Source organism: Caenorhabditis elegans, chromosome IV (assembly GCF_000002985.6).
Source record: "Caenorhabditis elegans chromosome IV".
Taxonomy (NCBI): Eukaryota; Metazoa; Nematoda; class Chromadorea; order Rhabditida; family Rhabditidae; genus Caenorhabditis; species Caenorhabditis elegans.
Window position 1 is genome coordinate 5,822,216 of NC_003282.8, and position 24,790 is coordinate 5,847,005.

Genomic DNA, 24,790 nt, shown 5'->3' on the forward strand with positions numbered 1-24,790 from the left:
TTATTTTTCGATCATTTCCCTCGTTCTTGTCCTGTTCTTCTCGTGTAGTTCTTGTACGGTCGGAAGCTTTTGTAGGTACACTCTTTCAACTCAAATATAACCTTTTTCTATTTAATCTGTGACAGTTTTTTTCCTCCTACTTTTTAACAACTGTGATTTCTATTTCCCGTTAGCTCTTTCTTTTTCTGTCATGTAGTTCTTCGAGTACTTGACGCGTTTTTTGTTCTTGGTATTTCAAGTGTGGGCTCATTGAGCCAAAACTCATTATTTTTACCTGATTTTGAGCTTAAAGTTACGAGAATCCAAAATATATATTATACTAGTAGTCTCCAATTATACAAATTTTCCAACTGTGAATAATTATAGTAATTTCTCATTTATTCAGTTTTTTTTGTCTTCTAGCTTATAATTAATTGTTCTTGGAAATATTAAGTCGTCGTAGCTTCAAGTACAGAGCAGAATAGTTGTAATATATTTAAAATTTTATAAAAGAGCACTGAAACAGTAAACTTTTAAACCAAAAGTAAGTGGTTCCCATAACTTGTCAATTGCAGAATTATTTTTGGATTGTAAAATCTCAAAAGTCAAATAGTCATTATCATTTTTTTTCTTTTGAAGATTGAAGATTCATCATAACTGTAATATTAACACTTTGATATAAACATACTGAAACAGTGATTCTTTCTATAATTTTAACTGACCACTATTTATGAATGACCCTACTAATCATATCATATTATCTTCAAATACCAAAACATTCATAATTTCACATTTGCATTTTTGTATTTGCATACTGAAACAGTGAATTGTTTTACTTAAAAAAAGCCAATTGGCAAATTATTATTGAAATGCAGAAATTCAATAGAAACGTTCAAGTTTTATGTATACTGTATTCTTTATGAAATCTGTATACTGTACTACCAATAATGCTGTCATTTTTTTTTTCTATTTTTAATACATAGAAAACAGAATTTCAATCAACTTATTGAAAGTTCAATGGAAAAAATAAAGACATATTGGGACCATAGCCAGCTTTTCATTTAATATAGCTGTAATTCTCACATTTTTATATCAGCACAATGAAACGGTGCATTTTTTCTGCTAAACAATTTATGTTTTCCATAACTTGGCAATTGACAAATTATTATTGAAATTTTTTCAATTTTTAAAAAGAAAAGTTCATGTTTTAACATTCTTATACATTCTTACCAATACTGCTTTCATTTTTTTCAATTTTTATAAAAACAAGCTGAAACAGTGTTTTACTGTAGTCCTTGGGTAGATACGATGCAGTCATTTCCGTGCTCACTTGGAATGATTAGAGCTATTTAGTCTACATAAAACTGTTTAATATTTTACTGTAATGATGTGATCTTTCAATTTCATTATTTCAGTTGCCTTGTAAAATAAAAAAAATCTCGAAACAATTTTTTCATTCTTTTAATTTTCCTGGTATTTGTAGTTTTGAAGCTTATCAGTTTTAAAATTGTTATAACAACCCATTATTGTTGTTAAATTTAAATTTTTGTATCAGCATACCGAAACAGTGACACTTATATTTTGGCACTTATAATTTGAGTTCTTCATTATTTGTAAAACAGACTAATTATTAATGTGTTCTAGAAATGAACAATTAAAACAGTCATTTTTATTCACAATTTCTTTGGAAATTGGAGATTAGAACTTTTTATGAAAACTTCTTTTTTTTTGGTGGAAACTTGTGTTTGCCGCTAGTTGGTAATTGTGCAATTTTTGTTTAATTTAGAAATACGAAAACTCCTTGGAATGTTTCCTAAATTTTGATAAAATTTACATGGAAGAGCTGAAACAGTAGTTCTTTCCTATAGGGCAAATTTCCAAAAGTTCCTACATTGGGCTTTCTTTTTTAGAACAAATATTTAGAACAGTTAAAATACATAATTCAAGTTATGAAAGTGGGGCAATAAATACGTTGTTGTTTTCTTGTGATTTTACGAACTGTTTGACAGAATCCTTAATTTCAGAATTTGAAACAAAACATTTTTCACATTTCTTTACGTGCCTTAAAATATTCCTTGCATTTTTTTAAACTTTCATGAAACCAATCTGAAACAGTAAAATTTTTCAAATATTTTTATGAGCCAAATTTCAATTTTCGTCACATTTTTTAAACAGTTTTAAAACATTTTTAAAACAGCTAAATTGTCCAAGCAACACAAATATATTTTTTAGATCATCAAAACACTTTATTGAAACATGAAATATTTTTATGGAAGCAACGAGAATTTTTCTATAGGATGAATAATTCTCAAAATAATATTTTTTGTGAATTGCTGATGAGTCAGAAGTGTTAAATAGATAAGCTTTTGTCTCTGACCGGAAAAAACAGTACAATTTTACGATTTGAAAAAAGAACCGTTTTTTGTATATAAAAATGATATAAAATTCAAATGTCTTTACTTTGTATTATCCGGTTTTTAAAAATAAATTGTTTCCTTTAATTTTTTCAATGTTTCAATACATTTTCAAGTGTTCATTTCCAAACTCTTAGTTAATTTTCTTTCCCTACGCACTTAAAATTAATTTAATTTTTTGCAGGTAAGCCAAAAAAGCGTTCGCAGCCAATCTTGCGTTCATCTTTCATTTCACGGAAACACTTATCATTACACGTATCAATTAAAACCAAAAAAAGAAAATGGAGGAGGCAAAGAATATGGCTTTGCTCTTTTTTATGGACCATCTGATGCAGAAAAATGGGAGAAGAACAATTCATGATTTGAGTTGTCAATTTGGAGCACGCGGGTTTAGTGAAGAAATGAGAAATGCTGTTGGAACAACTCAAGAGGGATTAACCGAGTTTTTGCAGGTGAGGAGTGAACAAAATATTTTTTTACTGTTTCGACAAATTTTCAAGAATTTGTAATTTTGAAAAAATTTATTAATCGCGTTCTAGAATTTCTAAATTTTGTAAAGTTATACAAAAGTAAAAATCAAATTCCCATGCAATATCGTATTCATTCTTACAAAGTTTGTGAAAAATTAATTTAAAATTCACCGTAACATCCAGAACCTAGAACATTTAGATTTCCAGCTCCAATTTATTCAGAAAATTTTAATTTTTTTCATTGAGTTTTCAATTAAAATATTTCCACAAAAATTTAATATCCTGGCTTTTCAAAGAGGAATTAAATTTGATAAATTTTCTGAAAAAGTTTTTATTGTGTTTTTACTGTTTCAAATAACTCATATCTATGAGTAGCTGTGATTCGCAGGAATACCACGAATTCCTAGAGAACGGATCGCCTAAGTAAGTAAGTAAGTATATTCTATAGAAAATTTCAAAACCTTGAAAAATCTATAATTTTGAAATATTTATAGTCAATTTCACAAAAATTTAAAAAAAAACCTCCAGAAGAAACGAGTTTCTAAAAAAATCTTATTGTTTTCACATTTTTTACACATTTTTTTTGACATTTTACACATTGACATTGACATTTTTGACATTTTGACATTTTTCACTTTTTTTACGCCATTTTTCATTTTTACCATTTTTCACATTTTTTGAGAAACTGTTTTTGTCCGGAGAAAAAATGGAAAAATATCAAAAAAATAGTTCCTCCCAAAGAAAAAAACTAACAAAACTCAAAAGGCTACTATTTTCTACAAATTCTTACACAGTATCCTTTGAAAAAAAAAATTGAAAAATTATACGAAATGTCATATCTAGAAAATTTAGATTTTTTTAATTTTCAATTAAAATATTTCCACAAAAATTTAATATTGTTAATAAAATATCGATAATTTAATTCATTTCCAGGGTCATCCATCTCTGTTCACTGTCGAAGGAGATCAAGTAATTCTAAATGGGCATAATGATCTAAATGCAAAAAATAATCCACTTCTCCAATCGGGTATTCGTAGTCGAAATTACGAAAAAGAAGCCGTCGACTTTTTCGTCACAAAACTTACGAAATTCGGTCCAGAATTGCAAATAAAATCTCTATTGGGACATCGTTCTCAAGCTGCTCCAGAAGTTCGTCTTGTATCAGGACGTCATTTAAAGGAGTTTTGCGAGTTTTTGCAATCTCAAGTTGACTATTTTGTTGTTGAAGGTGATAGAGTTCGATTGAAGAATATGCCTGAACCAGATGAAAATGCAATTGAAATGGATGATGAAGGAAGACCTTTGGCTGGAGTTAAAGCTAAACAAGCAGCTGTAGAATATTTGAAATCAGTTTTGGAACAAAATGAAGATCAACCTATTCCATTGGATCAATTCTATCAAAACTTTTGTCAACGATTCTCTCACACTATTCGCCAGGATGTTGCTACAAATCCAAAAGAACTTCTTCAGTTTTTAAAATTGAATCGAGGACTTTTCTTCATTAGATCCAATAAAGTATCTCTCGTGAAGAATCGTCTAAATGAAGATGGATCTGAAAATGGATCAGATGAAGGTGAAGAGACAAATAATAATGGAATGTTTCCACTTGATCAAAGTGCATTGACAAGAATTCATTTTGTGAAAGCACTTAAACCGGCACAAGATTTAATTTCAAGACTGTGGCAGGATATTAATAACATGGAAAAGAAGGTTGTTGGATTGGATTTGAAAACTGTTACGGTCGGAGTTGATGGAGAAATCTTTTTGTCTTTGGGTGAGTTATTTTTCAAACAAAGTTGTTCGAAAAATTCTAATAATACTCTGAAATGTTATGATGCTCTATGACCAAGGAATGAAACAGTATTTAACAGTGGGGCTGCGTTAATGGAGATTGTGTTCTAAAACACCCAAAATAATCCTAAATTCAAAAATTCACGAAAAACAAAGGAAAACACTAAGAAAAAATAAAACATTCAGCATTAAAAATCAGGATTTTTAAATTTTTGCTACAGTCCCTGTTTGAATTTACTCGATTTTGTTCCTTTTTCTGTTGATTTTCTGAGACTATTTTGAGAATTTGAAAGCGAAAAACAAAATAATTACGACGAAAAGTTACAAAAATGACCAGAAACGTAAATCTCACGAAACAAGAAAACAGATTCAGGTCAACGTTTTACGGTTTTTTGCGGAAAAATTTCAGTTCATGAACTTTTTTTGGTTTTCTTTTTGTTTTCAAAAAAGAAAGAAAAACTGTTAAATCTTAAAATGAAGCTTTGATTGATACCTTTCTATGGCATAAATTTCAGCCAAAGACTTTGAAACCCTGGCAAAAAATATTATTTTGTCTCAATAAAGTCTGATTACTACTCTGAATTGTTTTGAGACACCTAAACCGACGATTTGTAACAGTAAAAATTGTTGAAATTTTCCAAACGGAACAAGTATCCATTGTGATCCTTGTGAAAGGGGGACTCTTTTTTGACTGATTTTAGCTGCCGGGGGTAGGAAACTTCTCAATTAGCTTTACATGGAACATGTATTAGAACGGTCACATGAAATTTTTAAAAATTAGTTTTTTTTTAGAAATTTCGAAAGTATGTTGCCCCAAGCCTTTGCCTCTTTTTAGGGTAATATCTTCCAAATTTTATTACTTTTTTTTTGAATTCCTGTTCAGTTCTGTTATTTTCAAAAAAACTACTCGCCATATATCATGCAAAAACAATCCGCGAAATGATGAGTTACCTTCAAGTTTTCTTAATTTCAAATATTTTTCATTAACGATATTTCGAGGTATTCTGTACCCAATATCTCAAAAAAATCCTGTTTCTTCATTATTGTAAAAAAATTTCAAAACCGTTAGAAACATTGAGACATTACAATGAATAATTCCAGGAGTGATCGCCACAACATCTCAAATCGGAATTTTCGATCTCGCCTCCAGTGACGTCATCATTTTGGAATCTGGATTCAAAGGGATTTTGGAGAGTGAGAAAGTGGTGAAAGTTATTCACGACGCAAGAAGAGTTGCATCTCTATTGGCTCATAAGTATGCAGTTCACATGAGAAATGTTTTCGATACTCAGGTAAGAAAATCGATTTTAATATTAATTTTGCAAAATTTCGCTAGGGAAATCTCAAATTTGTATTTCTAAAAATGGCCGAGAGCTCGGTATTCAAATTTTGAATTTTGAAACTTTTTCAAACTATCTTTTATATTTTATATAAGTTCACTAATATTCAGTTCAAATATCCCTCTAAAATGTACACCTAGAAAATGTATGAATTTTCAACGTTTTCATTCTAACAACTATATTTCAGGTTGCTCACTCACTTCTTCAACACGAGAAATTCAACAAATCTCTGAATGAAATGCGTCCAATATCATTCATCAACCTTCAACGTGTCTATTATCCACAGTCAATTATGCTCAGCGACGTGACTCCACGGAAAATGAGCATGTGCCCGAAGTGAGTCTCATCTTCTTTGTTAAAAAAATAAAATTTAAAAAAAAACAATAGGAAAAACACTGTCAGTAACTCCATAAAATCTTAAATTTACTTGTAAACTTTTTGAAACCGTAATTTTTTTTCATTCAACATTAACACATTCTGCTATAAACCTTCTATATTTTCAGCTGGGGTGTCCGACCAATCACAGAAGAATTCCAGTTGACAATTGTGGAAGAAGCTCATTGCCTTCTTTCAGCTCTCTATCAATCTCTCTCAAATCTGATTCCGGTGCATTTACGTGGTGTATTTGAAGATAAATGCATCGAGGTAAACCATCCAGAGGTTCGGTTTTGTTGATTTTTTGTTCAAAAATGCACCATTTAGTTTTGCATCATGCATATTATTCAGTTTTGTTTAGTTTTGGTTTAGTTTAGTTTAAGCTTTGAAAAACCTCATGAGCCTTATCAGTATCACCATTATCACTTTAGAATTGTTACCCATTATCACGATTATTTGATCCCCTTTCTTGAAAACATCTTGAAATTGTATACATTTTTTTACCACAAAATTGCAATGTTTAACCCAAAACTTTAATTTAATTTAAATTTAAATTAGAAAATTTTCTGAAAAAGACTCCAATTACAATTTTTTTTGTTTTTCCCGAAACCGAAACAGCGCCCAAAATGTAACTAAAAATTTAAAATTTTTCATCAAATACTTTTTAACGTTAATGTCTACTTGTACTTTCTACTTTCAAAATTAACTTTCCATATTATTCCAAATGATAAAGTTCTGGCACCGATTTTGCTAAGAAATTGACGAAGAATTATTTTTTTTTTCAATTTTTAAATCAAATTTTGAAATTTTTTTCGGGCAACAATTAGGCAATTCGACGCTGGTAAAGTTCCATTCTATCTATCATAATTTTCATTCGGACTTTAATTAAATACCTTATTTAAAACAGTGGGAAAAATAATTTAGATTTGAAATAGAAGTTTTGTAAACGATTGAACTGTTGAACTAAACAGTATTATTATATTTTGAGCAAGTTAAACTCCCCATCTGAAACGGTGGAAAATTTCAGCACTTCTTAAAAATATCTCGAATTTCAATTGAATTTTTTGTTCTTAAGTTAATTTATACAATTTTCCTACTTTTTCCCATCGAAAAATTCCAAAATTCCAGGTTCTCCTAGCATCACCCAATCGTCCACCACCTCAACCATTCATTTCTTCCCCATATCGTGCTTCAACTCGTCGTGATGTTCGAAATGGTGGATCAATAATGCAATCATTCTCACCAGCTCCATATGCAGCTGCTCCGCGTCCACAAATGTCGGATGCATGCACCCAAACGTTCTCAACGGGCGATATCGAAGTGCTCAACGTATTCTACGAGTAGTTAATTCTCATTTGATAATCATTCATTATTTTCTCTCTTTTCACCAAGAAATGCCTTCTCTGACAATACATCATCATCACTTTTTCCTCGTTTTCATTTGTTAAAAATTATTTAATGTGCAATAGAAACACTTTGCACGCTCTTCTTTTTGAAATTCAAAAAAAAAAACTTCTTTTCTCCAAAATTCACAGCTTTCAGTTTTCATCGGTGTATACAGTTAAATTTTATTTGGATTTTTTTTATTGTTTTTAATGAAAATTTATTACATTTTATATGCAGTTTCAAAAAAATTACAAAATGTTAAGCAACTCTCTTAGGTTTTATGTGGAAATCAACACTACACAAATTACTGTTTCACAATCAGAATCAATTTTCAATTTTTTAAATTTCCAAAAAATTTACCGTTTCTAGTCTTTTGTAAAATTTGTGTGAAATTTATAGTTTGAACCGATTCAAAGCATTTTCACCAATTGGATCATTCATCACCACACGTAGCACTTCTCTGAATACCTTGACAAACGTATTTATCTACGCGGGGCACTCAACAAGATCCTTTTGACGATTTCTGGCCATTTGTTTAGCTTGTGAATGCACAGTTATACTTTTATTTGGTTTTTTATGTTTCAAATGAAAGTCTTATAAAATATTGAATACAGTTTCAATACACTTGCAAAATTTCAATCACTGCGCCCATTTTCGATTCGTGTATGCATATTCCGACAATCTTCTAATAATTATTCACTCATCAAGATTTGCAATCAAAACTATTAATTTCACCCAAATTTTACAAAAGTCTAGAAACGGTAAATTTTTTGAAAATTTAAAAAATTTAAAATTAATTTCAATTTGTCGCCTTGAACAACATTGTTTTTTTGTTACCTACTGCTTTTATTTGAATTTGTACTAAAATTATATCTTACAACAAGAAAAGAACTAGAAATAGTTGTTACCAAAAAAATAAGCAATTATCAGTCAGTCACTCAAAGTTTATAAAAATCGAAAAACAGTAATTTATTTGGTAGTATTTTAACACCTCAGAATGTATTCAAACTTCAGTTCTTCGAACAACAAAGCCATTTTCTCTATTTGCATTTTTATTCATCTAAATTTATACTAAAAATTACATTTTATAACAAGAAAATACTGCAATTGCTGAAAATGCATTTGTTTGATAGTTTTGAATTCAATTATCTCATAAAAACGTATAAAAATATATTTTTGTGCCCATTGAATTTAGAAGTGCACCCCCTTACACAATAAAAGAACAAAGTGAAAAAAAAACGGAACGAAGAAAAAAGAGAGAAAAAAACGAAAGAAAAAAAAAACGTAAAGAATTCAGAAGTAGCGGAACTCTCCTCTCCTTCTGGAGCACTTATTCAAACAAAAAACTTGTCAACCACTACTGCATTTTTCTAAAAAAAACCAAACCCAAACTTCTTCAAAAATTCAAATTTCTTCATGTCCGTGTATGCCCGTTTTCACATCGTCGCACATCCTTTTTTTCTTTCTGCTTTTTCCCAGAAAAATGAAGAGTTTTCTCTTCTTTTTACCTATTGACACGCGACGGCAGACTTCTTTTTTTTTGTTTTCGGAAAACTTTTTATTTTTTGACAGAAACATGAAAATTCCATGTAATTTATTCATCATTACATTTCCCCTCTTCTCAATTTCTGTCTAGAATGTTTTTTTGTGAATTTGTGTATATTTTTGAAGCTTTTACCGTTTCTTTAGATATAGAAATGCTTCAGCAAAATTGAATTAAAGATTTTTTTGTTTTACAAAATTTTTCAAATGTTGTTAAATTATATATTGTTTCACCTAGTTTCTAAAAAAAAAATTTTAAATCAAAAGGAGTATTCATGATGTAAAATATCCAAAAAACCGAAAAGACTATATTAGAAAAATATATTCGAACCTGCAAAAATGCTTGAAGTTTTTCAAGAAGTCAAAATGAAAATATGGAAATTTAAGAAATCTGAAACTTTTGTGAAATCTTTTTAAAAACCTACTCGCAAAATATTTTGAGTGTTTTATTATGATTTTCTGTAATTTTGAACTATTATAAGGATATTACAAGGCAGGACAGTGTACATACGTCGGAGTGCATCTTAGAAGAGTTAGGAATATTTGTGTTATTTTTGAAACGGTAGATTTTTTTTTCCATTTGAAAACCTGTACCTTTTCACGTAGTACAACAAGTTCGTCAAGTTGAAAGATGCATTCTTGTTCTCATTGATGATCTCTCTTCTCATTCTCTTCTTCCATTCATGTTCATTCAACTACCGCAAATGGGATTGACGGGAGCATGTGCATGGATTGTTCTCTTTCTTCCCGCGTGTGTGCTTATGAAGGTGTCAAAGTTGGGAGACTCTTTTCGTATGTACTTGAGAGAAATAGAATCTCGAGTACTCTCTCTAACTTGTGTTGATTATTTTCTTTAAAAGTTGTTTCGATCTTTTTTTTAAAGCCAGACTTCTAGGTGACCAAACTATCATGAGAAATATTGGTCGCCAGTAGGGGTAACTATAGGGCTAAAATGAAATGCCCAAATATCAGAGTAAATTGTTTTCTAAAATTCTCTGCATGATTTTTAATTTCACACATGTCAGTTTTACACTGTATGTAGATGTCGACCAAACCAAATAACTTTTTAGTATTCTGTATTGAACGTTCTTAGATGCTTAAAAATAATAAAAAAAAGTCCACATTTTTGAAAAAAATTGGATATCAATTATAAGTTTGACTGAACATCTTGAAAAATCTTGACACTTTTGGAGCGTTTTATTGTGATATTCGGTTAATTTATAGTATTGCGTATTTTTGCTATGCCCCCAGTGACGATACTTCGTTTTGTAACATTTTGTTCAAAACATTTCAAGAACAAATTTCTTAAAATGTGTAAAATTTCAAAAAAAAAATTATGTTAAGGATAATACAATTTTTCCTTTTTTTCGGTCATTTTTCCCTAAAAAACAAAAACGCTAGCCCTGATGTGTATTACTGAAATTTCTAAATGTGGCTTGAAAGTAACGTTTCGAAAACAGTTCTTTATTAATTTGATGACTCTTTATGAAGAGTAACCCGACGGTGTACCCGTCGTTCCAATTGAAAATTGAAACAAAGACCCGATCACCAAAATTCATTTGATTGGAAACTTTGTCTGTTGGGAGTAGGCGACAAATCAGGGGTTCCGCAAGTTACTTTGAGCCACGTGGCAGGTGGGTGGAGCTGAATACAGTTAATTATTTATTGAAACACTTCAAAAAAAAAGGACTTCAACTACAAAAAAAATCTAAAGATCCAGGTAAAAAAAACAGGAAAAATGTATTATTTATTAGTTTGTCTATAAAGACTTTAAGACTGTCATTTTACATTGAAAAAACCAGAGCTCAAAAATGCAAAAAACATTTTCAATTGTTCTCCCCTTTCTTCTTCCTCTATCCTTTTCCTTTTCTAGTTGTATGCGCGTGAAATTGAGCGTACTCGTCGCTTCTCAACACTACCACAACTCTATGATTCACTCATCCCATTTTGATACGAAATCTCTGTTTTTTTGTTTATAAAAGTGTTTTATTTGAAAATGCGTTTTGATGATCACCTTTAAGCTATACACAAATACAAAATATTTGCCTAAAATCATCAGACATGATCAAACCTAATGATTTTAGGAATATAAGAACTAATATTTTTTAGAGAAAGATTTTCAAAGTTCGATATAATACATATTTTCTGCCTGAGCGTTCTCATTGCATTTCTTAAACATCATCCCTCTCTAGTTGTTAGAAACATTTATAATAAGTTAATTAAATCTTTTAAAAAAATGTGTGAAACAGTAATTTTTCGACAAATATTTTCAACTCAAATTAATGATGTTTTTATAGTTTTAATGGTAAGTGTTTTTCCATGTTGAAAATAGCTTTGCAAGGGTTTTAAAATTTTACGTTTGGAATAATTGGAATTATTTTATCTTAAAAACCTCTAAAATATTGCAATAATATTGGATGAAAGTTCAAATCCATCCTAATACTAGTTTACCCTTAAACCTTGTACAGATACCTGAAATTATCAAATTAAGCGAAAATTCATCTGTATATTCAAGTAACTTGATGAAAATTCGAATAAATCATCATATTCCGGTGAATCTGTGCCCTGTACAACCATTGAACGAACAATGAATTGAAGTAAATTAACATAGTGCAGAAATAGTTTTAGCCTGAAACAGTAATTTTTTCTTTATTTCTATTTTTATTAAGCCTTGCCCTTTTCATCTCATACTTCTTTTTCTGTTGTTTTTCGTCAGTTCCAACTCATCAATCTTTTGCATACATTGCCCTTTTCCCATTTTTCCACCCCACACACACACATTCCATCCCGTTAAACAATTCCATGTGAAGCCGTTCCCGATGTCCCATCGGGGATTTCGAGATTCCTCGCCTCTTTTCCACGCGAATTCACATGATTGATGCGATAAATGTGGTGCGATTTGACGTGGCATCTCTTTTCTTTTCTCTTATATGAGCAGTCTGTCAGTTGAAATGGACATATCTAGGAGATGATGATGATGATCATTTGAATGTTTGGGCAAACCACCAACAACATTATCTGTTTCCGTTTCTCTTTTTTACATCCCGTTTTTTTTTGGAGCTTAATCAAAAGGAATCCTCTACAGAAGAGACTGAAATGAATACAGTATATTTTCTAGACTTTTATATAAGTTAACACGTACTCCAAATGTGTCGATAGTGGGAAGTTAGATAAGAAGAAAATCATAGAACTGTTAAAGTCTGTCCACTTTTTTGTCGTGTTTGTCTATTATTTTGACAGAGTCTTATTTATAAATTTATAAAAAGCCTGTCTAAAGATCAAAATTTCTTCCTATTTCTTCCTGAGCGATTCCTACTTACCATATATATATATCGTTGGACCTTTGCAGTTCCGAGCACGTTCTGACTGATTTAAAACTGGGCGTCACTATGCTTTGTTTGGTCTGAAATTTTTTGTGGATGAATTTCGAACAAACTTGTCAAAAAAGAAAACGTCCATCTTTTTTGAGATTTACTAACAGTTTGAATATATGTTAATAGAATCGTCTTTACCGGTTAGCATCATAATTTCCTAGTGAAACATTAAATTATTTTAGTCGACACTTCAATTTTAAATGCTCACCAAAAATTCATACAAATATCTGCTGTTTCACATAGTTTTCTTATTTATTTGTCAGTTCTTTATTTTATTGCATGTCTTTCTCCGTTTGGAACGAACGATATTTTTGCACAAACATGATGTCTTTGTGATGAGACAGAGTTAGGGGGTTGGAAATTGGATAAACTCTCTCATACTACTACTACTACTTCATCAAGCAGCAATCTGCTATTCACATGCTTTATCCGTTCCCTTTTTTCAGGATTTCTGTTCTGCATTTTACAGAAGTTGTATGAAAAATTGATACTGTTAAATACTAGAAATCGTACAATTTTTCAATTTTGTTTTTTGAAGTTTTTCAAAAGTAGCCAATCTTTTTCAAAGCCATTTTTACAACATGAACACAAAAAACCAAATTACAGAATAAGGTTCTCCAAACTTTTTTATGGGTTTTTATAAAACATAAATGTGTTCTATGCCTTCTACTGAAGTAAAAATATATATGGAAAAATTCGAGGAATTCCGATATAATTTAACCGGAAAACTCGAAAAAACCCCATGGAGCTTATTTTCAGATTTTCCTTACGGTTAGTTGATTTTAAACTTTTTAGCCCCACGGACAGGCGTTTAAAAAACCACATTTCAACAATTTTTCTGGTTTTAGAGCTCCAAATATCAACTCTCCAGTTTTGGAGATCCGGAAACCCATCTTCTTTTTGCAAACTTGAACTTACATACATTGACTGAACGAGGTACATACATTGACTGAACTTCCGGTAAAAAAGAACCTCATGCTTTTCCTCGAATCAATTACATATAAATCTAAACTAAAAATCTCAGAATTCGGTCAATTTAGTAAACGCAAAAACATCTAGAAGTCAACTCGATGTCCCAGCGGTCCCATTGAAAAAATGTTGCGGTTCCAAAAAGAGTTGACTTGTAAAGAAAAAGACATTAGTTCATCATAAGTTTCTCGCTTTTTTGGAGACACATTTCACCCAAAAAAAAACAAACTGGAGGAAAGAAAACTTTAAAATCTAGACAACTTTTTTTCTAGTGTCTTCGCGAAACAAAAAAAAAAAACAAAAAAGTGTTCGTATGTGACGGCCAACCTGCTCACCGATTCCTACAATTTTCCAGCATTTTTCCCCTCGAGACCCATCCATCTATTTTTGTTTCTCACCCACTCTTTCTTCTTTTCCGGACACCCTCTTCTACTATTCCTTCTACTTTTACACTAAAAAAAGTGTCGCCGAAACTTTCCTTTTTCCCTGTTTTCACACCACCTTCTACATATTATTATTTAACGAACTTTTTTCTTTGTTTCTGAGAAAAAAGAATTTTCAGAAAAAAATGGAAGAAGAAGATGAATGAGCGTTCTTTTTTCTCCTATTTTTGGCGGTCAAATGACACTAATCCTTCTTCTTCTTTCTGTAGTGCTCTGTCATTTCCGAGCCTTTCCTGAGCTTTTTCAATTGGATAGATGACTCCAAAAGCACTTTCAATCTTTTTTTTGGCGGTGTATAATGAGCTTTTGAAAAATGAGCATTGAAATTTCACGAAAATCGCAATTTTCTGTTTCATTCGCTGTGCTACTATGTATGTAGTGTTTTCACCTAATCAGCATCAACTGATCTGACACAATATTTGATAACACTTTGAAACAGCAAGTTTTTATAATTGAGTTTTCGATGAGAACGAAGATTTCTTCAGGGAAGGCAATCAATTGAAAATGTACTATTCTAATTTAGCTTTTTAATGTGGGCGCAAAAATGCATTAGTGCCTGCCTACTGCCTATTTACGGCATTTTGAGACAGTTTCTTTGTTTTCCGGGCTATTCAATTTGTCGAAAAGTTTTATCAAGAAATATTTTTTAAAAAATCACATGTCCTTTTGACAGTAGGCACTCGTGTAGGCACAGAAGCAGTCGTAGGCCGCCTTGAAGACCTACAGGCAAACATTTTGTATTTTATTTTATTTGATTGTTTTCCGTGAATCAACCAAGCGCGGAAAATTTTGAAAATCGAAATTTAAAAAAATCTATGAACTGGCCTAAATTCTCGGAGACAGTTTTTGTTTTTTTTTTTAATTTTGGTACAGTAAAGTGAATCTGAAAAACCAGAATTTTTGAAGACACACGACAAATGTTTCAAAAACGTCATTTTGAATTTTCATTTATTACATAAATATACTTTTTCCGCAGTTTCTCAATACCGTTGTTCTACAAGCAAAATGTATTTTTATTCCCGGTCATTGCTTTTCATTGCTATTACATAAACAGCAAAAAATTTTTAAAAAAATCATCCGGTTATAAGTTTTGTAGAAAAATTATACCTAAAACTTTAATATACAAATTACTGTTTCAAAATGTTTTCAAATATTCTAACTTTCTAAATCCTACTGTTTCATAATGTTTGAAAATATCAATTTACCATATATAAAGCGCCTGTCGTTCCGTCACTATGTAGTTTGATCTCTGATCAGAGCAACGAAATTTTGGGAAACCTTATGCAGACATCGATCGAGGTCCGCGATAGACACCGCATATCTAATGTGTTTTCTCAAAAAAGTCGGGGGCCGCGCCGTAGGTGCGGTCCACGGCTGGTTTTAAAATATTGTGCCAGAATAATGGATATATCGTTATTCTCTCGTTTTCTAAAACAATTTCACTTTTCTGAAAATAACTCAACAACAAATAAATGAACAAATATATTAAACATTTTCTTAAAAGGCTGCGAGAAATTTATGCTTCCAAGGTGGGCAGGGCACTTGACTAAAATAGTTTTTTACAGAAGGCGCCGATAGAGGCGACCTCCGCCTTACAGTCAGGCAGGCATTATGGCGTCTATATGGAAGTCATAGATCAAACTAGTTAATTTTTCAATTAAAACATTTTCAAATTATATTTTTCCTCTGAAAAACGCTTTGGTCTCACAAAACTTACAAAAGGAAATACACGAAAAAATTTACTGTTTCATAATTGTTTCAAATATTCTGTCAGATCAATTAAGGTTGGTTGAATGTCGCTATGGGTGAAAAATAAATATACTTCAACGCGAAAATTAAAATTTGTTGTGATTTCTCTTCAAACACATTTTATTCAGCAGAAGAACTCTCTAGTTACATTTTTAATTTTCCCGGGCATGAATTTGAAAAGTTACTTAGAAACTTGCTTAAACTACACGTTTAGACAAAAAAGAACATTCTAAAACACCAGGAATTTGAGCGGCAACTCAAATTCTTTAATGAATTTTCAAACTAGTTTTTCACACTGTGAACGGAATTATTATGTTTCTTTCTTTATACGACAGTAAATATTTGAATATGGGCTACATTTTCTCAGTAGTTTTGTCTTATCCAGTACTCATTCTTTAATTTAATAAAAATAAAAATGAGATTGAAGATACATAAGTTTAGTAATTTATTTTAAAAAACTTACTGTTTCAAAGTGTTCTCGTATATTTTATCAGATTTGTTAATGTTGATTGTACATTGCTACGTGAGAGAGCTTCAATTTTGAATCAAATTATTGATTTAAAAATGAATAGTGAAAAAAATGACTTTAAATGGGAATTAAAGTTTTGTTCTTGTGTGTTTTTTTATTTGGATAAGCATGGGTTTTTTTTCAGAAGAAAAAATTCTCGGTGCATTTTTGATTTTCCGAGCAATGTGATGATTAGAATAATCCAGCTAAAATTACACGTTTAGACAAAAAAACATTCTAGAACGCCAGGAATTTGAGCGGCAGTTCAAATTTTGAAGCATTGTTAAGCTCATTTTTCACACTAAAAACGGAATTTTCATGTTTTTACTCTTTCTTTAAATAAATGAAAAACAACGAGATTGAAGATACTGACTGAATATGTAAATATAAAAAAAATCTTACTGTTTCAAACTGTTTTAAATATTGTATCAGATCAATTAATGTTGTTGTTTAATGTCTATTGTAATGTTAATTAATGTCTGAAAATTAATATACTTCAAAAATATTCGAAAATCGGAAATATAGTTAATTGAAGAAATTAAAAAATGATATTGAAGACCGGAGCTCGCGCTAAGTAGGCAGGAGTATATATATGCTTAAATACACACTAATGTTTCTGCATTTTTAATCTATCAATAAATGCATTCCACGTCACTAGATTTTTCCAGACTTTTCCATCGAAAATTGTCATTTCCTCTGCTTCTTCCACCCCATTTCTCCTCTCAAAAAATGCCATAAATCGTATTTTGTGTCACATTCCTTTTGAACCTTTTACTCTTTTCATAATCCCTTTTCTCTTCTTTCCAAACCCTTTTCTTTTCGAAAACTTTTGTTTTGTTGTTGAAAGATGATTGAAACGTCTGGATTATTTACCTCACTTTTGCTCCCTTTTTAACTTTTTTAAAGAAAATTCCCATTTCAGAGTCCCCCTACAAAAAATTGAATTTGTTCCAAATGAACTCATCTCTCAACCCAAATCCACCGTAATCATGTGGAAACTTGCGGTATTTCTGTTTCTATCATTGGTTAGATCTGGAAATTCGAGTGGAAATTGTGATGCAAAGAACTATCAAAGTATTGATAATGCTCCAGAAGATGCACTTATTTATGGAATTACACAGGTAATTTACAATTTGAATAATTTGTTCTCACTGCTTCATTGTGTTTTCAAATTATTCTTCGGTTTTAATAATTTAGTTTTAAAGTAAAAAATTTTTTTTTTTTTTCATGAAATTTTTTCTCTGTTTCAAATCGTTCATATGAAATCTTCAGTTAAAACCCTATTAGTGCGTATTCTACCATCAGATATTTTTTCAGGACTGTCAAATGTTCTTTATCCGTCCATCTCAACTTCATCTTCTTTCCACTATTCGTGTAGATCGTCGGCATTCATTTTGTTATGCTAACCTTGTACAATTGCACGTTAAAGTGAGTATATAACAGTAGATTTTTGATTTAAGCTGAGAGTGATTACAGTCCCATGACACATTATTGCTGACATTCAAACAGGCAAGCAATCGAATATGTACACTAGAAGTACATATTCCTGCATTAAACATGCTATTTGGAGATCATTTATTCAGGTAAGCAATTGCATTATTAAATTAGAGTTACATCAAAAGTGCCCAATACAGTCAGAGTGTCCTTTCCCACTTTGAGCTCCAGAAAAAATATGCGCTAAAATTAGATTTGAGTTTTCACTGACTCCGTTTTTATTTAAAAATTGTTTTTAAAAATGAGGGGAAATAATAAACAAGTACCAAAAATTGTTTTGATTTATGGTAACTTAACTAATGAGATTGAAATTCAACGTGAAATTATTTCGAACTGTAAAATTCATTGCTTGACCACAAGCGTTTCTGATCTCTTGAATCTCCAAAAGCAGAGAGTCTTAAAGTTTATTTTGTAGAGAGAAATTTAATATTTGATGATACACACATGTTATTGTCATTAATTAACATGCTGTCCCTAAATTTTTTGTAGAGACATAGAAACAGCAGATTTAAAAAAAAAAATTTCGCGAAAATCAGATACATAAAATTATAGTAACTTAATGCATAAGTGAAACAAATGTGTTTCTTAATTATCTAAGGACATACCGAAACAATAAAATTTCATTTGGAAAAATATTTTGTTTTGACTTGACTTTAACTGGGGTGAAAAAATCCGATTTAGGAAAATCTATCGCAAAATACTTTCTGATCAAGTTTTCCGACGAAAAAAGTAAATTGAAAACGAAAATAGATGTTTAATGGAGTTTGTAAAACATTTGGTTTATTAATAGAATCCCATTCTCCATTCATTTTCAAAACAACTCGCAGGTTAAAAAAATTACAAATAATTGCAGATACTCCCTCTTAAACTCTCTTCCCTATGCTTCATGTTCACATTCCAAAGATCAATTATTTCAACTTGAACCAGATCTTTCATTTATGGATCCAGTTTATAATGATGTTATCTATTTTATTGATGCTCTCTCAACAGGAAAACAATGGAAAATTCTTCAATTTTTACTTAAAGATACTGGAAACATGAATATGATGAACAATTTGACAGTTTCACTACAGACAAGTAAGTTTGAACTTTTTAGAAATTCCATTATTTTTTTTGAATTGATTTCAGAAGATTCATCAGCTAATGAATATGTTGTTTCACTGGATAATCAACGGGATAAGTTGTACAGAAGAAATCGATTTGATAATTTGATGCACCAACAATGTGCATTCGAGATGTTATTCAGGTACGGTTATTTTTTATAAAAGCAAATACTGAAAACAATTCAAAAATGCATTTTTGAAACCCTAAAATCTTTTTAGGATTTTGATTTTTCACTGTTTCAATACATTTATATAAAAAATTTCTAAATAAATTTGCAATGATAATTTTTAAGGCATTTTAAACCTACTTTGAGATTATTTTAGGCCAAAGGACTCTGAAGTGAACAGTTTCGAGACCCCATCCAGAGGCTTTGGGGCTGTATTAAATGGACAATCTGTTGATGGAGATCTCATGGTTTATGTGGAAACTGATCGATCGGTAAGAGAAAATATTTACTGTTTCTAAACAATCATTTAAATAGTTGTCATTATGAAAAACGAGCAGTGTAAACGTTAATTGAATCTTTGAACTATACAAATTAAAAGTACCTTAACGGTATTTATCTTCGCCGCAAAACTACAGTACCACTATTTTGAAATTTTAATAAGCATTGGTATTTACTATAACTACAGTAATCCAGCAGAAGCCCAACCTATCACTACCGTCGCCACTATAGTAAGCATATTAATGCTGTAACAGAGTTGAGTGTTATTATGTATAAACATGAAAGTTCTATATAGAATCGAAAATCGGAAACGCGCTCCACGGCTAATTGAAAGTGCTCCACCCTCGAATCATGGGTCTCGTTAAGTATTTGGCGACAAATCCGTGATTGCGAATGTTTCTCGAGTCGTTTGTGATATATTTTCCGTTATGTTTAATGATTTTTAAGTCATACATGTAAAATTGAAAAGTTAATTATTATATTTTTTTCACTTGTTTGTGTATTTGATTCCATAAATATTAGCTTAAAAATCATTGAAAACAACGAAAGAAAAAATATTTTTAAAAAAAATAAACAAATTCTTCCCCCATAATAGTGGTATTTTCTACAAAGCAGACGCTTAAGATTTTTTTAGAGATCAGTAAAGATGACAATACAATTATATTTTTGTAGACTTCAGAATAAAAAATTGGAACTGATTTTAAACCAAATCCCTCACTTTAAGTACATTCCAGAAACAGTATATAAATATTTCCAATAAATTCCCTTTTTGATTGCAGATGGATCCTCCAACAACTCGTCTCAACATGCTTTCTGCTAGTCATCCAGAACACGTGACTTGTATCTCTGCAACCTCATTCTCGTTTGATGTTGGAATCATTCGAGAATCAACTGTCGAAAAATTGAAAGTGGATCCAAGACCTCCATTTGGTAAGTCGAAGAAGAAGAAGGATATGAGACCAGTAGTGAAAAATAAGAATGACTAGAAATAAAACTACTGAAACTGTAAAAAAAATCTGAAGAGGACAAAATTTCAATTCAATGCAAATGAACCAATAAAACCGATTCATTGTTATGTTTAATATTTTGAAACTGAATGCAAATTTTTTTTCACTCTTAGACGTTAATTAACGATACATGCCTGCCTTTAAAGCGACCTACGCCTATTTACTGCCTAAAAATTTTGTATTTATTTTACTTGTTATTACTTGAATTTCCAAAAAAAAAACTCAAGTTCTGGAAATACCAAACACATCACAAAGTATAAGAAACACGCGGTAGGCAGGCACGTAGGCAGGCATGTGTAGGCATGTGACCACCTACCATGGAAGCTCTCAATCTGAACTCATAAAAATCATTGAATGCGGATTCACGAAAAGCCAGAAAAATAGGAAAATAATAATTTATTCATTCTCGCTAGGCTCCTTGTTTGAGTTTCCTCTAAACTGAGAACTCACGCCCACTTTGACAACCAATCAGCGTCTTCGGACTCCTCACACTCCGTCTGATTGGTTGGAAAATGGGTGGAGCAATTCGCTTTGGAGGAACTTCAAATGTTTCGGATTTCATACGTTTTTCGTGATTTTTAAATGAAATGTTCTCATTAAACACTATTTTGGGAGGTTTAGAGAAAAAATCCCATAGACGCAACTCCACTATCAAATACTGTTTCAAAGTTTTGGTAAAGGTGCCTCATAACATGTCAGAGTATTATCAGGCTATACCTTAACAAAATCCCAGTTCAGTTTGCCCTATTTCACCTTTAATAAACAATTTTCAGGCACCAAAGTGTCCTCTCGTCCCAGCTCAAAAGCTTCAAAACTCAATGAGCAATTCAATCAGAAGCACAAAGCGTCTACACCATCTCCAACTAAAAAACCATCCGAATCTTCCGTAACTCCATCTTCTGCAACATCATTCAAACCAAAAGAAGCATATTCTCCATCGAAATCCTTTTTCAGTTATGAAATGGGCGGAGTCGGAACAACATCAGCTTCAGAAATAAATGAAAAAATATTAATTTCAAATGAAATTCCAGTTGATGAAATATCAAAAGAAGAAGAAGAAAAAGCAGAAAAAGAATTAAATGAAATAATAAAAGAATTAAAATCAGATGAAGAAGCTGTCGATGGAGAGAAAGATGTTGGAGAATTAAAAACACGAGAAGTCAATATGACATCTGAAAATGGAGAAGAGAATTCTGAAAATTCACATTCAAATGATACATCAACAGATGCAAAAGCGGTCAAATCTAGTAAAACAACGATGAATTCAAACTTTATTTTAATTTCTATATCTTCCATTTTATTTTGCAAATATTTCACTTAAATTGTAGACTCTTTTAATAAACCTGGTGCTTTCTGTCGATATATTGAGCAAAAAATTTAATAAAGGAAATGATTTTTTTTTTGAGTTTTCAGATTTCTTGAGGTTTCTGCAGACTGACAAATGAACAAATAGGATAATTATCAAGCAAATTTATTGATTACGAAAAATCGTGATCAACTTGTAGTAATAAATACGTGAAATGGAATAATAATTATGGAATAAAGCGATCATGTGTGCGGGATGGTGGGGGCTACTGATTTTGAATCTAAATGAGGCTCAGGGGAATAGAATTAATGGAATTTAGGGGAACAAGTGAAAATGAAACCAAAATAAATGTATGTGATTACTAGAAGGCTTACAAGCACTTTTATCAAGTTGATTATTACAATAATCTCAGAATTTTAATGGGCAATTCCAATTACGTCAGGTTGAGCTGGTCCTTGTGATTTGGCGAGCATATCTGCACTGATTTTGAGGTTTCGAGGCTGCTCCCATGGGAAATTATTGTGTCCAAAGTGTCCGTTTTCAGCAGTTGGCTCGTAAATTGGTCTCTTCAAGTCAAGATTCCTGAAAACAGTAAAAATAGTGAAACATAAAAAAAAACGCTTACTTGATAATCTTTCCCGGTCTCAGATCGAAGTTATCATTCACAATGGTCAATAAATCCTCCTCGCTGAGAGCAGAAGTTCCAAATGAAAAGACCATCACAGAAAGAGGCTTAGCAACTCCGATGGCGTATGAAACTTGAACAAGGCAACGACGGCAAAGTCCAGCTTTGACAAGTGACTTGGCAACCCAACGAGCAGCATATGCGGCAGAACGATCGACTTTGGTTGGGTCCTTTCCAGAGAAAGCACCTCCTCCGTGAGCTCCCCATCCTCCGTAGGTATCAACGATGATCTTACGTCCAGTAAGTCCAGCATCTCCCATTGGTCCTCCAATAATGAATGATCCACATGGATTGAGATGATAGATGGTCTTGTCGTCGATGAGATTGGCAGGAATTACAGCTTTGATAACCTAAAACCGAACAATAAATATAGCTGTATTTTTATTAATATTTTTAATTACCTTTTCGATGAGTTCCTTTCTCAAATCATCGAGACTGATATCTGGAGAATGTTGGGTGGAGATAACAACAGTGTGGACGCGTAGTGGGACACATGCTCCTCCTTCCGAAGCATATTCGATTGTGACTTGGGTCTTCGAGTCCGGACGAACCCATTCGAGCTCTCCAGATCTACGGAGCTCGTGAAGCTTCCGGTTCAGCTTGTGAGACAAGAGAAGAGTCAATGGCATCGCTTCTTCGGTTTCATCAGTAGCATATCCAAACATAATTCCTTGATCTCCGGCTCCGACATCGTCACTATCCTTGTCCACGTGGACTCCAGCAGCGATTTCAGGTGATTGTTGTTCGAGTGCAACAAGAACATTGCATGTCTTGTAATCGAATCCTGAAAATGAATACTGTATTTAATCAATAAACCAAGAAAATGAGATTCCTGACACAATGTGATGAGCCAATAGTGTAGAAACGAAATTATATTCTTCATACCTTTCGAGGAATCATCGTATCCAATTTTCTTAATGACGTTTCGGACGAGAACCTGGTAGTCGACGACAGCTTTCGAGGTGATCTCACCGCACAACATGATCATACCCGTTTTAGTCACCGTTTCTGTAATCAAAGTAACCGTTGTAACAGGTAAAGAAACATATTGTTGCGATAAGCTTCAGCCCCGTTTCCCGCATCATCCAACACCCGTAGAGCCTGAAATCAGAGACATGAATAGGCGAAATGCAAAAGAACCACAGTGATAGGTACGAGTTCACTGTTGATCCTTCTGCAAATCAAATTCACAACACAAATATCAATATCATGTTAATTCTGAGGTTAACACGACGCGAGTGTATTGAATCTGACCGCCTGTCTTCCATATCGCCGAATCTCTGAATGTTGTACGGATAATAATTGGGACTTTTGCTCATCGCAGCTCCATGTTGTTGTTGACATTTCGTTGGAGGATATCCAAAAGTCCTGAATCACTCACCACAAGCAACCTTAGCGTGAGGGTCTTGAGCCAGATGAGCGTCAAGAACAGCGTCCGAGATCTGAAAAACAAACATGAGAATGATAGACAGCTGCTTTCGAGCACGTGGGCCAATTTTCTACGCTTCGGAGATAACGTTTTGTTTGAAACTATACACATTTTGTCCCATAACTAACTTTTTACGAACTTGACAGATTTTTTTTTTCAACAGTAGCGTATTTCCAATCAAAAAATTTGATGGATTTGTTTATCTGGAAAAGACGATTTCTTATCAAATATAACTTACTTGGTCACACATCTTGTCGGGATGCCCCTCGGAGACAGATTCGGAGGTGAAAAGGAACTTGTGTTGCGGCATTTTATTTCGTTGATGGATGTTTGAAAGCGTCCGTCTGAAAGAGCGATGATATTTAGCTCAAATAAATAAAGGAAAGCGAGGAAGCGGAGGTGGGTTGAATAGAGGGCGGAGCGCCACGCAACAAAGAGAGACACAATACTCTGCGTCTTGTTGGAAACACGTTGCTCTAAAGTATAGTTTTGAGGGCGTTTTTTAGATTGCAATAAAACACAATTTTTTTGCGAGACAAGTGTGAATATTAGCCCGGAAAGCTCTACTTTTATACCATGAAGGTTGAACCTAGATCATCAGAAAACTACAGAGATTTAGAGAAAAAGGGAGCGAGAATTTTCGAAAAAAGAAGGATCAAAACAATTCTAAGGGCAAACCGTTATCTAAGGATGAGGAATTATGAAACACGTGTTATTTGAAACACCACAATAATATTTATATAAATATACGATGTTTAGAAATAAGAACACTGAGGAAGTTTTACTGTCATATTTTTGAAGAACATAAATCGAGATAAGGAAAAATATATAAAAGTCTTAGAGAACAAGACAGGCGACGTTTACAATCTAGAAAAATAAATGTCTAAAACTTTCGAAATATGCGTTCGAAGATTGTACAGATGAACCGGGAACACGGACAAAAAATCTTCGGAATTGAAGTCTCGCTGAACCTTATTGAA

At 32.0% G+C, this 24,790-nt stretch overlaps 3 protein-coding genes and 66 non-coding genes across 72 annotated transcripts; 28 read left to right on the forward strand and 41 right to left on the reverse strand.

The window, feature by feature from the left end:
- Positions 1–434: 434 nt before the first annotated feature.
- Positions 435–455, reverse strand: 21ur-14959. The gene has a single exon (NR_054711.1).
- Positions 440–460, reverse strand: 21ur-987. Its single transcript, NR_054712.1, has one exon.
- A 149-nt stretch (positions 461–609) lies between these two features.
- On the reverse strand, positions 610–630 carry 21ur-1819. The gene has a single exon (NR_054713.1).
- A 62-nt stretch (positions 631–692) lies between these two features.
- Positions 693–713, reverse strand: 21ur-3616. Its single transcript, NR_054714.1, has one exon.
- Positions 714–736: 23 nt separating this feature from the next.
- Positions 737–757, reverse strand: 21ur-11523. The gene has a single exon (NR_054715.1).
- A 265-nt stretch (positions 758–1,022) lies between these two features.
- 21ur-4658 lies at positions 1,023–1,043 on the reverse strand. The gene has a single exon (NR_054716.1).
- A 147-nt stretch (positions 1,044–1,190) lies between these two features.
- Positions 1,191–1,211, reverse strand: 21ur-776. Its single transcript, NR_054717.1, has one exon.
- Positions 1,192–1,212, reverse strand: 21ur-12847. The gene has a single exon (NR_054718.1).
- A 177-nt stretch (positions 1,213–1,389) lies between these two features.
- On the forward strand, positions 1,390–1,410 carry 21ur-14400. The gene has a single exon (NR_054719.1).
- A 71-nt stretch (positions 1,411–1,481) lies between these two features.
- Positions 1,482–1,502, reverse strand: 21ur-48. Its single transcript, NR_054720.1, has one exon.
- A 262-nt stretch (positions 1,503–1,764) lies between these two features.
- On the reverse strand, positions 1,765–1,785 carry 21ur-2619. The gene has a single exon (NR_054721.1).
- Positions 1,786–2,026: 241 nt separating this feature from the next.
- Positions 2,027–2,047, reverse strand: 21ur-6377. The gene has a single exon (NR_054722.1).
- Positions 2,028–2,048, reverse strand: 21ur-10865. The gene has a single exon (NR_054723.1).
- 21ur-15165 lies at positions 2,030–2,050 on the reverse strand. The gene has a single exon (NR_054724.1).
- A 59-nt stretch (positions 2,051–2,109) lies between these two features.
- 21ur-13286 lies at positions 2,110–2,130 on the reverse strand. The gene has a single exon (NR_054725.1).
- Positions 2,131–2,168: 38 nt separating this feature from the next.
- 21ur-11398 lies at positions 2,169–2,189 on the reverse strand. Its single transcript, NR_054726.1, has one exon.
- 21ur-1180 lies at positions 2,172–2,192 on the reverse strand. The gene has a single exon (NR_054727.1).
- A 342-nt stretch (positions 2,193–2,534) lies between these two features.
- Positions 2,535–2,555, forward strand: 21ur-11311. The gene has a single exon (NR_054728.1).
- A 22-nt stretch (positions 2,556–2,577) lies between these two features.
- egal-1 (Egalitarian protein homolog) lies at positions 2,578–7,984 on the forward strand. Of its 2 annotated transcripts, none has more exons than NM_001026152.6 (6): positions 2,578–2,845; positions 3,797–4,637; positions 5,756–5,946; positions 6,182–6,330; positions 6,498–6,654; positions 7,498–7,984. In NM_001026152.6, exons 1-6 carry the CDS (start codon positions 2,675–2,677, stop codon positions 7,711–7,713), a joined length of 1,725 nt encoding a protein of 574 aa, NP_001021323.1. In that variant the 5' UTR covers positions 2,578–2,674; the 3' UTR covers positions 7,714–7,984. The 2 variants fall into 2 exon arrangements, with proteins under 2 accessions (NP_001021323.1, NP_001021324.1); NM_001026153.4 differs by having other exon boundaries at positions 6,498–6,639; positions 7,498–7,979.
- 21ur-14604 lies at positions 2,918–2,938 on the forward strand. The gene has a single exon (NR_054729.1).
- On the forward strand, positions 2,919–2,939 carry 21ur-6819. Its single transcript, NR_054730.1, has one exon.
- On the forward strand, positions 2,922–2,942 carry 21ur-12326. The gene has a single exon (NR_054731.1).
- On the forward strand, positions 3,255–3,275 carry 21ur-5433. The gene has a single exon (NR_054732.1).
- On the reverse strand, positions 4,659–4,679 carry 21ur-13493. Its single transcript, NR_054733.1, has one exon.
- Positions 5,206–5,226, reverse strand: 21ur-6402. The gene has a single exon (NR_054734.1).
- On the forward strand, positions 5,730–5,750 carry 21ur-6897. Its single transcript, NR_054735.1, has one exon.
- Positions 6,073–6,093, reverse strand: 21ur-11120. Its single transcript, NR_054736.1, has one exon.
- Positions 6,375–6,395, reverse strand: 21ur-4550. Its single transcript, NR_054737.1, has one exon.
- On the reverse strand, positions 6,792–6,812 carry 21ur-2199. The gene has a single exon (NR_054738.1).
- Positions 6,795–6,815, reverse strand: 21ur-4178. Its single transcript, NR_054739.1, has one exon.
- 21ur-13934 lies at positions 6,879–6,899 on the reverse strand. Its single transcript, NR_054740.1, has one exon.
- Positions 7,210–7,230, reverse strand: 21ur-3003. The gene has a single exon (NR_054741.1).
- On the reverse strand, positions 7,316–7,336 carry 21ur-5141. The gene has a single exon (NR_054742.1).
- Positions 7,985–8,413: 429 nt separating the features above from the next.
- Positions 8,414–8,434, forward strand: 21ur-2176. Its single transcript, NR_054743.1, has one exon.
- A 16-nt stretch (positions 8,435–8,450) lies between these two features.
- 21ur-1042 lies at positions 8,451–8,471 on the reverse strand. The gene has a single exon (NR_054744.1).
- Positions 8,472–8,653: 182 nt separating this feature from the next.
- Positions 8,654–8,674, reverse strand: 21ur-10992. Its single transcript, NR_054745.1, has one exon.
- Positions 8,675–9,567: 893 nt separating this feature from the next.
- Positions 9,568–9,588, forward strand: 21ur-6441. Its single transcript, NR_054746.1, has one exon.
- Positions 9,571–9,591, forward strand: 21ur-6293. Its single transcript, NR_054747.1, has one exon.
- A 202-nt stretch (positions 9,592–9,793) lies between these two features.
- On the reverse strand, positions 9,794–9,814 carry 21ur-2174. The gene has a single exon (NR_054748.1).
- An 861-nt stretch (positions 9,815–10,675) lies between these two features.
- Positions 10,676–10,844, reverse strand: C06E7.95. Its single transcript, NR_101921.1, has one exon. It is a non-coding gene; the product is annotated as a small nucleolar RNA C06E7.95 (small nucleolar RNA).
- On the reverse strand, positions 10,690–10,710 carry 21ur-9348. The gene has a single exon (NR_054749.1).
- Positions 10,845–11,477: 633 nt separating the features above from the next.
- 21ur-2162 lies at positions 11,478–11,498 on the reverse strand. Its single transcript, NR_054750.1, has one exon.
- Positions 11,499–11,868: 370 nt separating this feature from the next.
- Positions 11,869–11,889, reverse strand: 21ur-6886. The gene has a single exon (NR_054751.1).
- A 171-nt stretch (positions 11,890–12,060) lies between these two features.
- Positions 12,061–12,210, forward strand: C06E7.92. The gene has a single exon (NR_054752.1). It is a non-coding gene; the product is annotated as an Unclassified non-coding RNA C06E7.92 (non-coding RNA).
- Positions 12,211–12,362: 152 nt separating this feature from the next.
- Positions 12,363–12,383, forward strand: 21ur-4042. The gene has a single exon (NR_054753.1).
- Positions 12,384–12,772: 389 nt separating this feature from the next.
- 21ur-2869 lies at positions 12,773–12,793 on the reverse strand. Its single transcript, NR_054754.1, has one exon.
- A 151-nt stretch (positions 12,794–12,944) lies between these two features.
- 21ur-4352 lies at positions 12,945–12,965 on the forward strand. The gene has a single exon (NR_054755.1).
- 21ur-12875 lies at positions 12,947–12,967 on the forward strand. The gene has a single exon (NR_054756.1).
- Positions 12,948–12,968, forward strand: 21ur-178. The gene has a single exon (NR_054757.1).
- Positions 12,969–14,062: 1,094 nt separating this feature from the next.
- C06E7.91 lies at positions 14,063–14,284 on the reverse strand. Its single transcript, NR_054758.1, has one exon. It is a non-coding gene; the product is annotated as an Unclassified non-coding RNA C06E7.91 (non-coding RNA).
- Positions 14,285–14,454: 170 nt separating this feature from the next.
- Positions 14,455–14,475, reverse strand: 21ur-9278. Its single transcript, NR_054759.1, has one exon.
- On the forward strand, positions 14,476–14,496 carry 21ur-15098. The gene has a single exon (NR_054760.1).
- Positions 14,497–15,260: 764 nt separating this feature from the next.
- Positions 15,261–15,281, forward strand: 21ur-8734. Its single transcript, NR_054761.1, has one exon.
- A 591-nt stretch (positions 15,282–15,872) lies between these two features.
- 21ur-3600 lies at positions 15,873–15,893 on the forward strand. Its single transcript, NR_054762.1, has one exon.
- Positions 15,874–15,894, forward strand: 21ur-14896. The gene has a single exon (NR_054763.1).
- A 447-nt stretch (positions 15,895–16,341) lies between these two features.
- Positions 16,342–16,362, forward strand: 21ur-3476. Its single transcript, NR_054764.1, has one exon.
- Positions 16,363–16,787: 425 nt separating this feature from the next.
- 21ur-13128 lies at positions 16,788–16,808 on the forward strand. The gene has a single exon (NR_054765.1).
- Positions 16,809–17,262: 454 nt separating this feature from the next.
- C06E7.2 (uncharacterized protein) lies at positions 17,263–21,787 on the forward strand (the record flags this gene model as incomplete). Of its 2 annotated transcripts, NM_068469.6 has the most annotated exons (8): positions 17,263–17,461; positions 17,658–17,768; positions 17,817–17,923; positions 18,688–18,911; positions 18,963–19,080; positions 19,262–19,376; positions 20,163–20,313; positions 21,164–21,787. In NM_068469.6, the coding sequence occupies 8 exons, from the start codon at positions 17,330–17,332 to the stop codon at positions 21,709–21,711; spliced, it is 1,506 nt and encodes a 501-aa protein (NP_500870.2). The 2 variants fall into 2 exon arrangements, with proteins under 2 accessions (NP_500870.2, NP_001368355.1); NM_001380245.1 differs by lacking the exons at positions 17,263–17,461; positions 17,658–17,768; positions 17,817–17,923; ... (1 more) ...; positions 18,963–19,080; positions 19,262–19,376 and having other exon boundaries at positions 20,190–20,313; positions 21,164–21,711.
- On the reverse strand, positions 17,483–17,539 carry C06E7.94. The gene has a single exon (NR_054766.1). It is a non-coding gene; the product is annotated as an Unclassified non-coding RNA C06E7.94 (non-coding RNA).
- 21ur-2895 lies at positions 17,628–17,648 on the forward strand. Its single transcript, NR_054767.1, has one exon.
- On the reverse strand, positions 17,717–17,737 carry 21ur-12578. The gene has a single exon (NR_054768.1).
- Positions 18,270–18,290, reverse strand: 21ur-5196. The gene has a single exon (NR_054769.1).
- Positions 18,940–18,960, forward strand: 21ur-11675. Its single transcript, NR_054770.1, has one exon.
- 21ur-13250 lies at positions 19,217–19,237 on the forward strand. Its single transcript, NR_054771.1, has one exon.
- Positions 19,443–19,463, forward strand: 21ur-14739. Its single transcript, NR_054772.1, has one exon.
- On the reverse strand, positions 20,057–20,077 carry 21ur-9266. The gene has a single exon (NR_054773.1).
- Positions 20,322–20,342, reverse strand: 21ur-11622. Its single transcript, NR_054774.1, has one exon.
- 21ur-321 lies at positions 21,095–21,115 on the forward strand. Its single transcript, NR_054775.1, has one exon.
- Positions 21,788–21,845: 58 nt separating the features above from the next.
- Positions 21,846–24,154, reverse strand: sams-4 (putative S-adenosylmethionine synthase 4). Of its 2 annotated transcripts, NM_068470.6 has the most exons (6): positions 24,049–24,154; positions 23,763–23,823; positions 23,267–23,389; positions 22,783–23,165; positions 22,322–22,731; positions 21,846–22,278 (listed from the first exon to the last, which is right to left on the reverse strand). In NM_068470.6, the coding sequence occupies exons 1-6, from the start codon at positions 24,118–24,120 to the stop codon at positions 22,113–22,115; spliced, it is 1,215 nt and encodes a 404-aa protein (NP_500871.1). In that variant the 5' UTR covers positions 24,121–24,154; the 3' UTR covers positions 21,846–22,112. The 2 variants fall into 2 exon arrangements, 1 of the variants encoding a protein (NP_500871.1); NR_131525.1 differs by having other exon boundaries at positions 22,113–22,278; positions 23,267–23,823; positions 24,049–24,120.
- Positions 24,155–24,790: the final 636 nt, after the last annotated feature.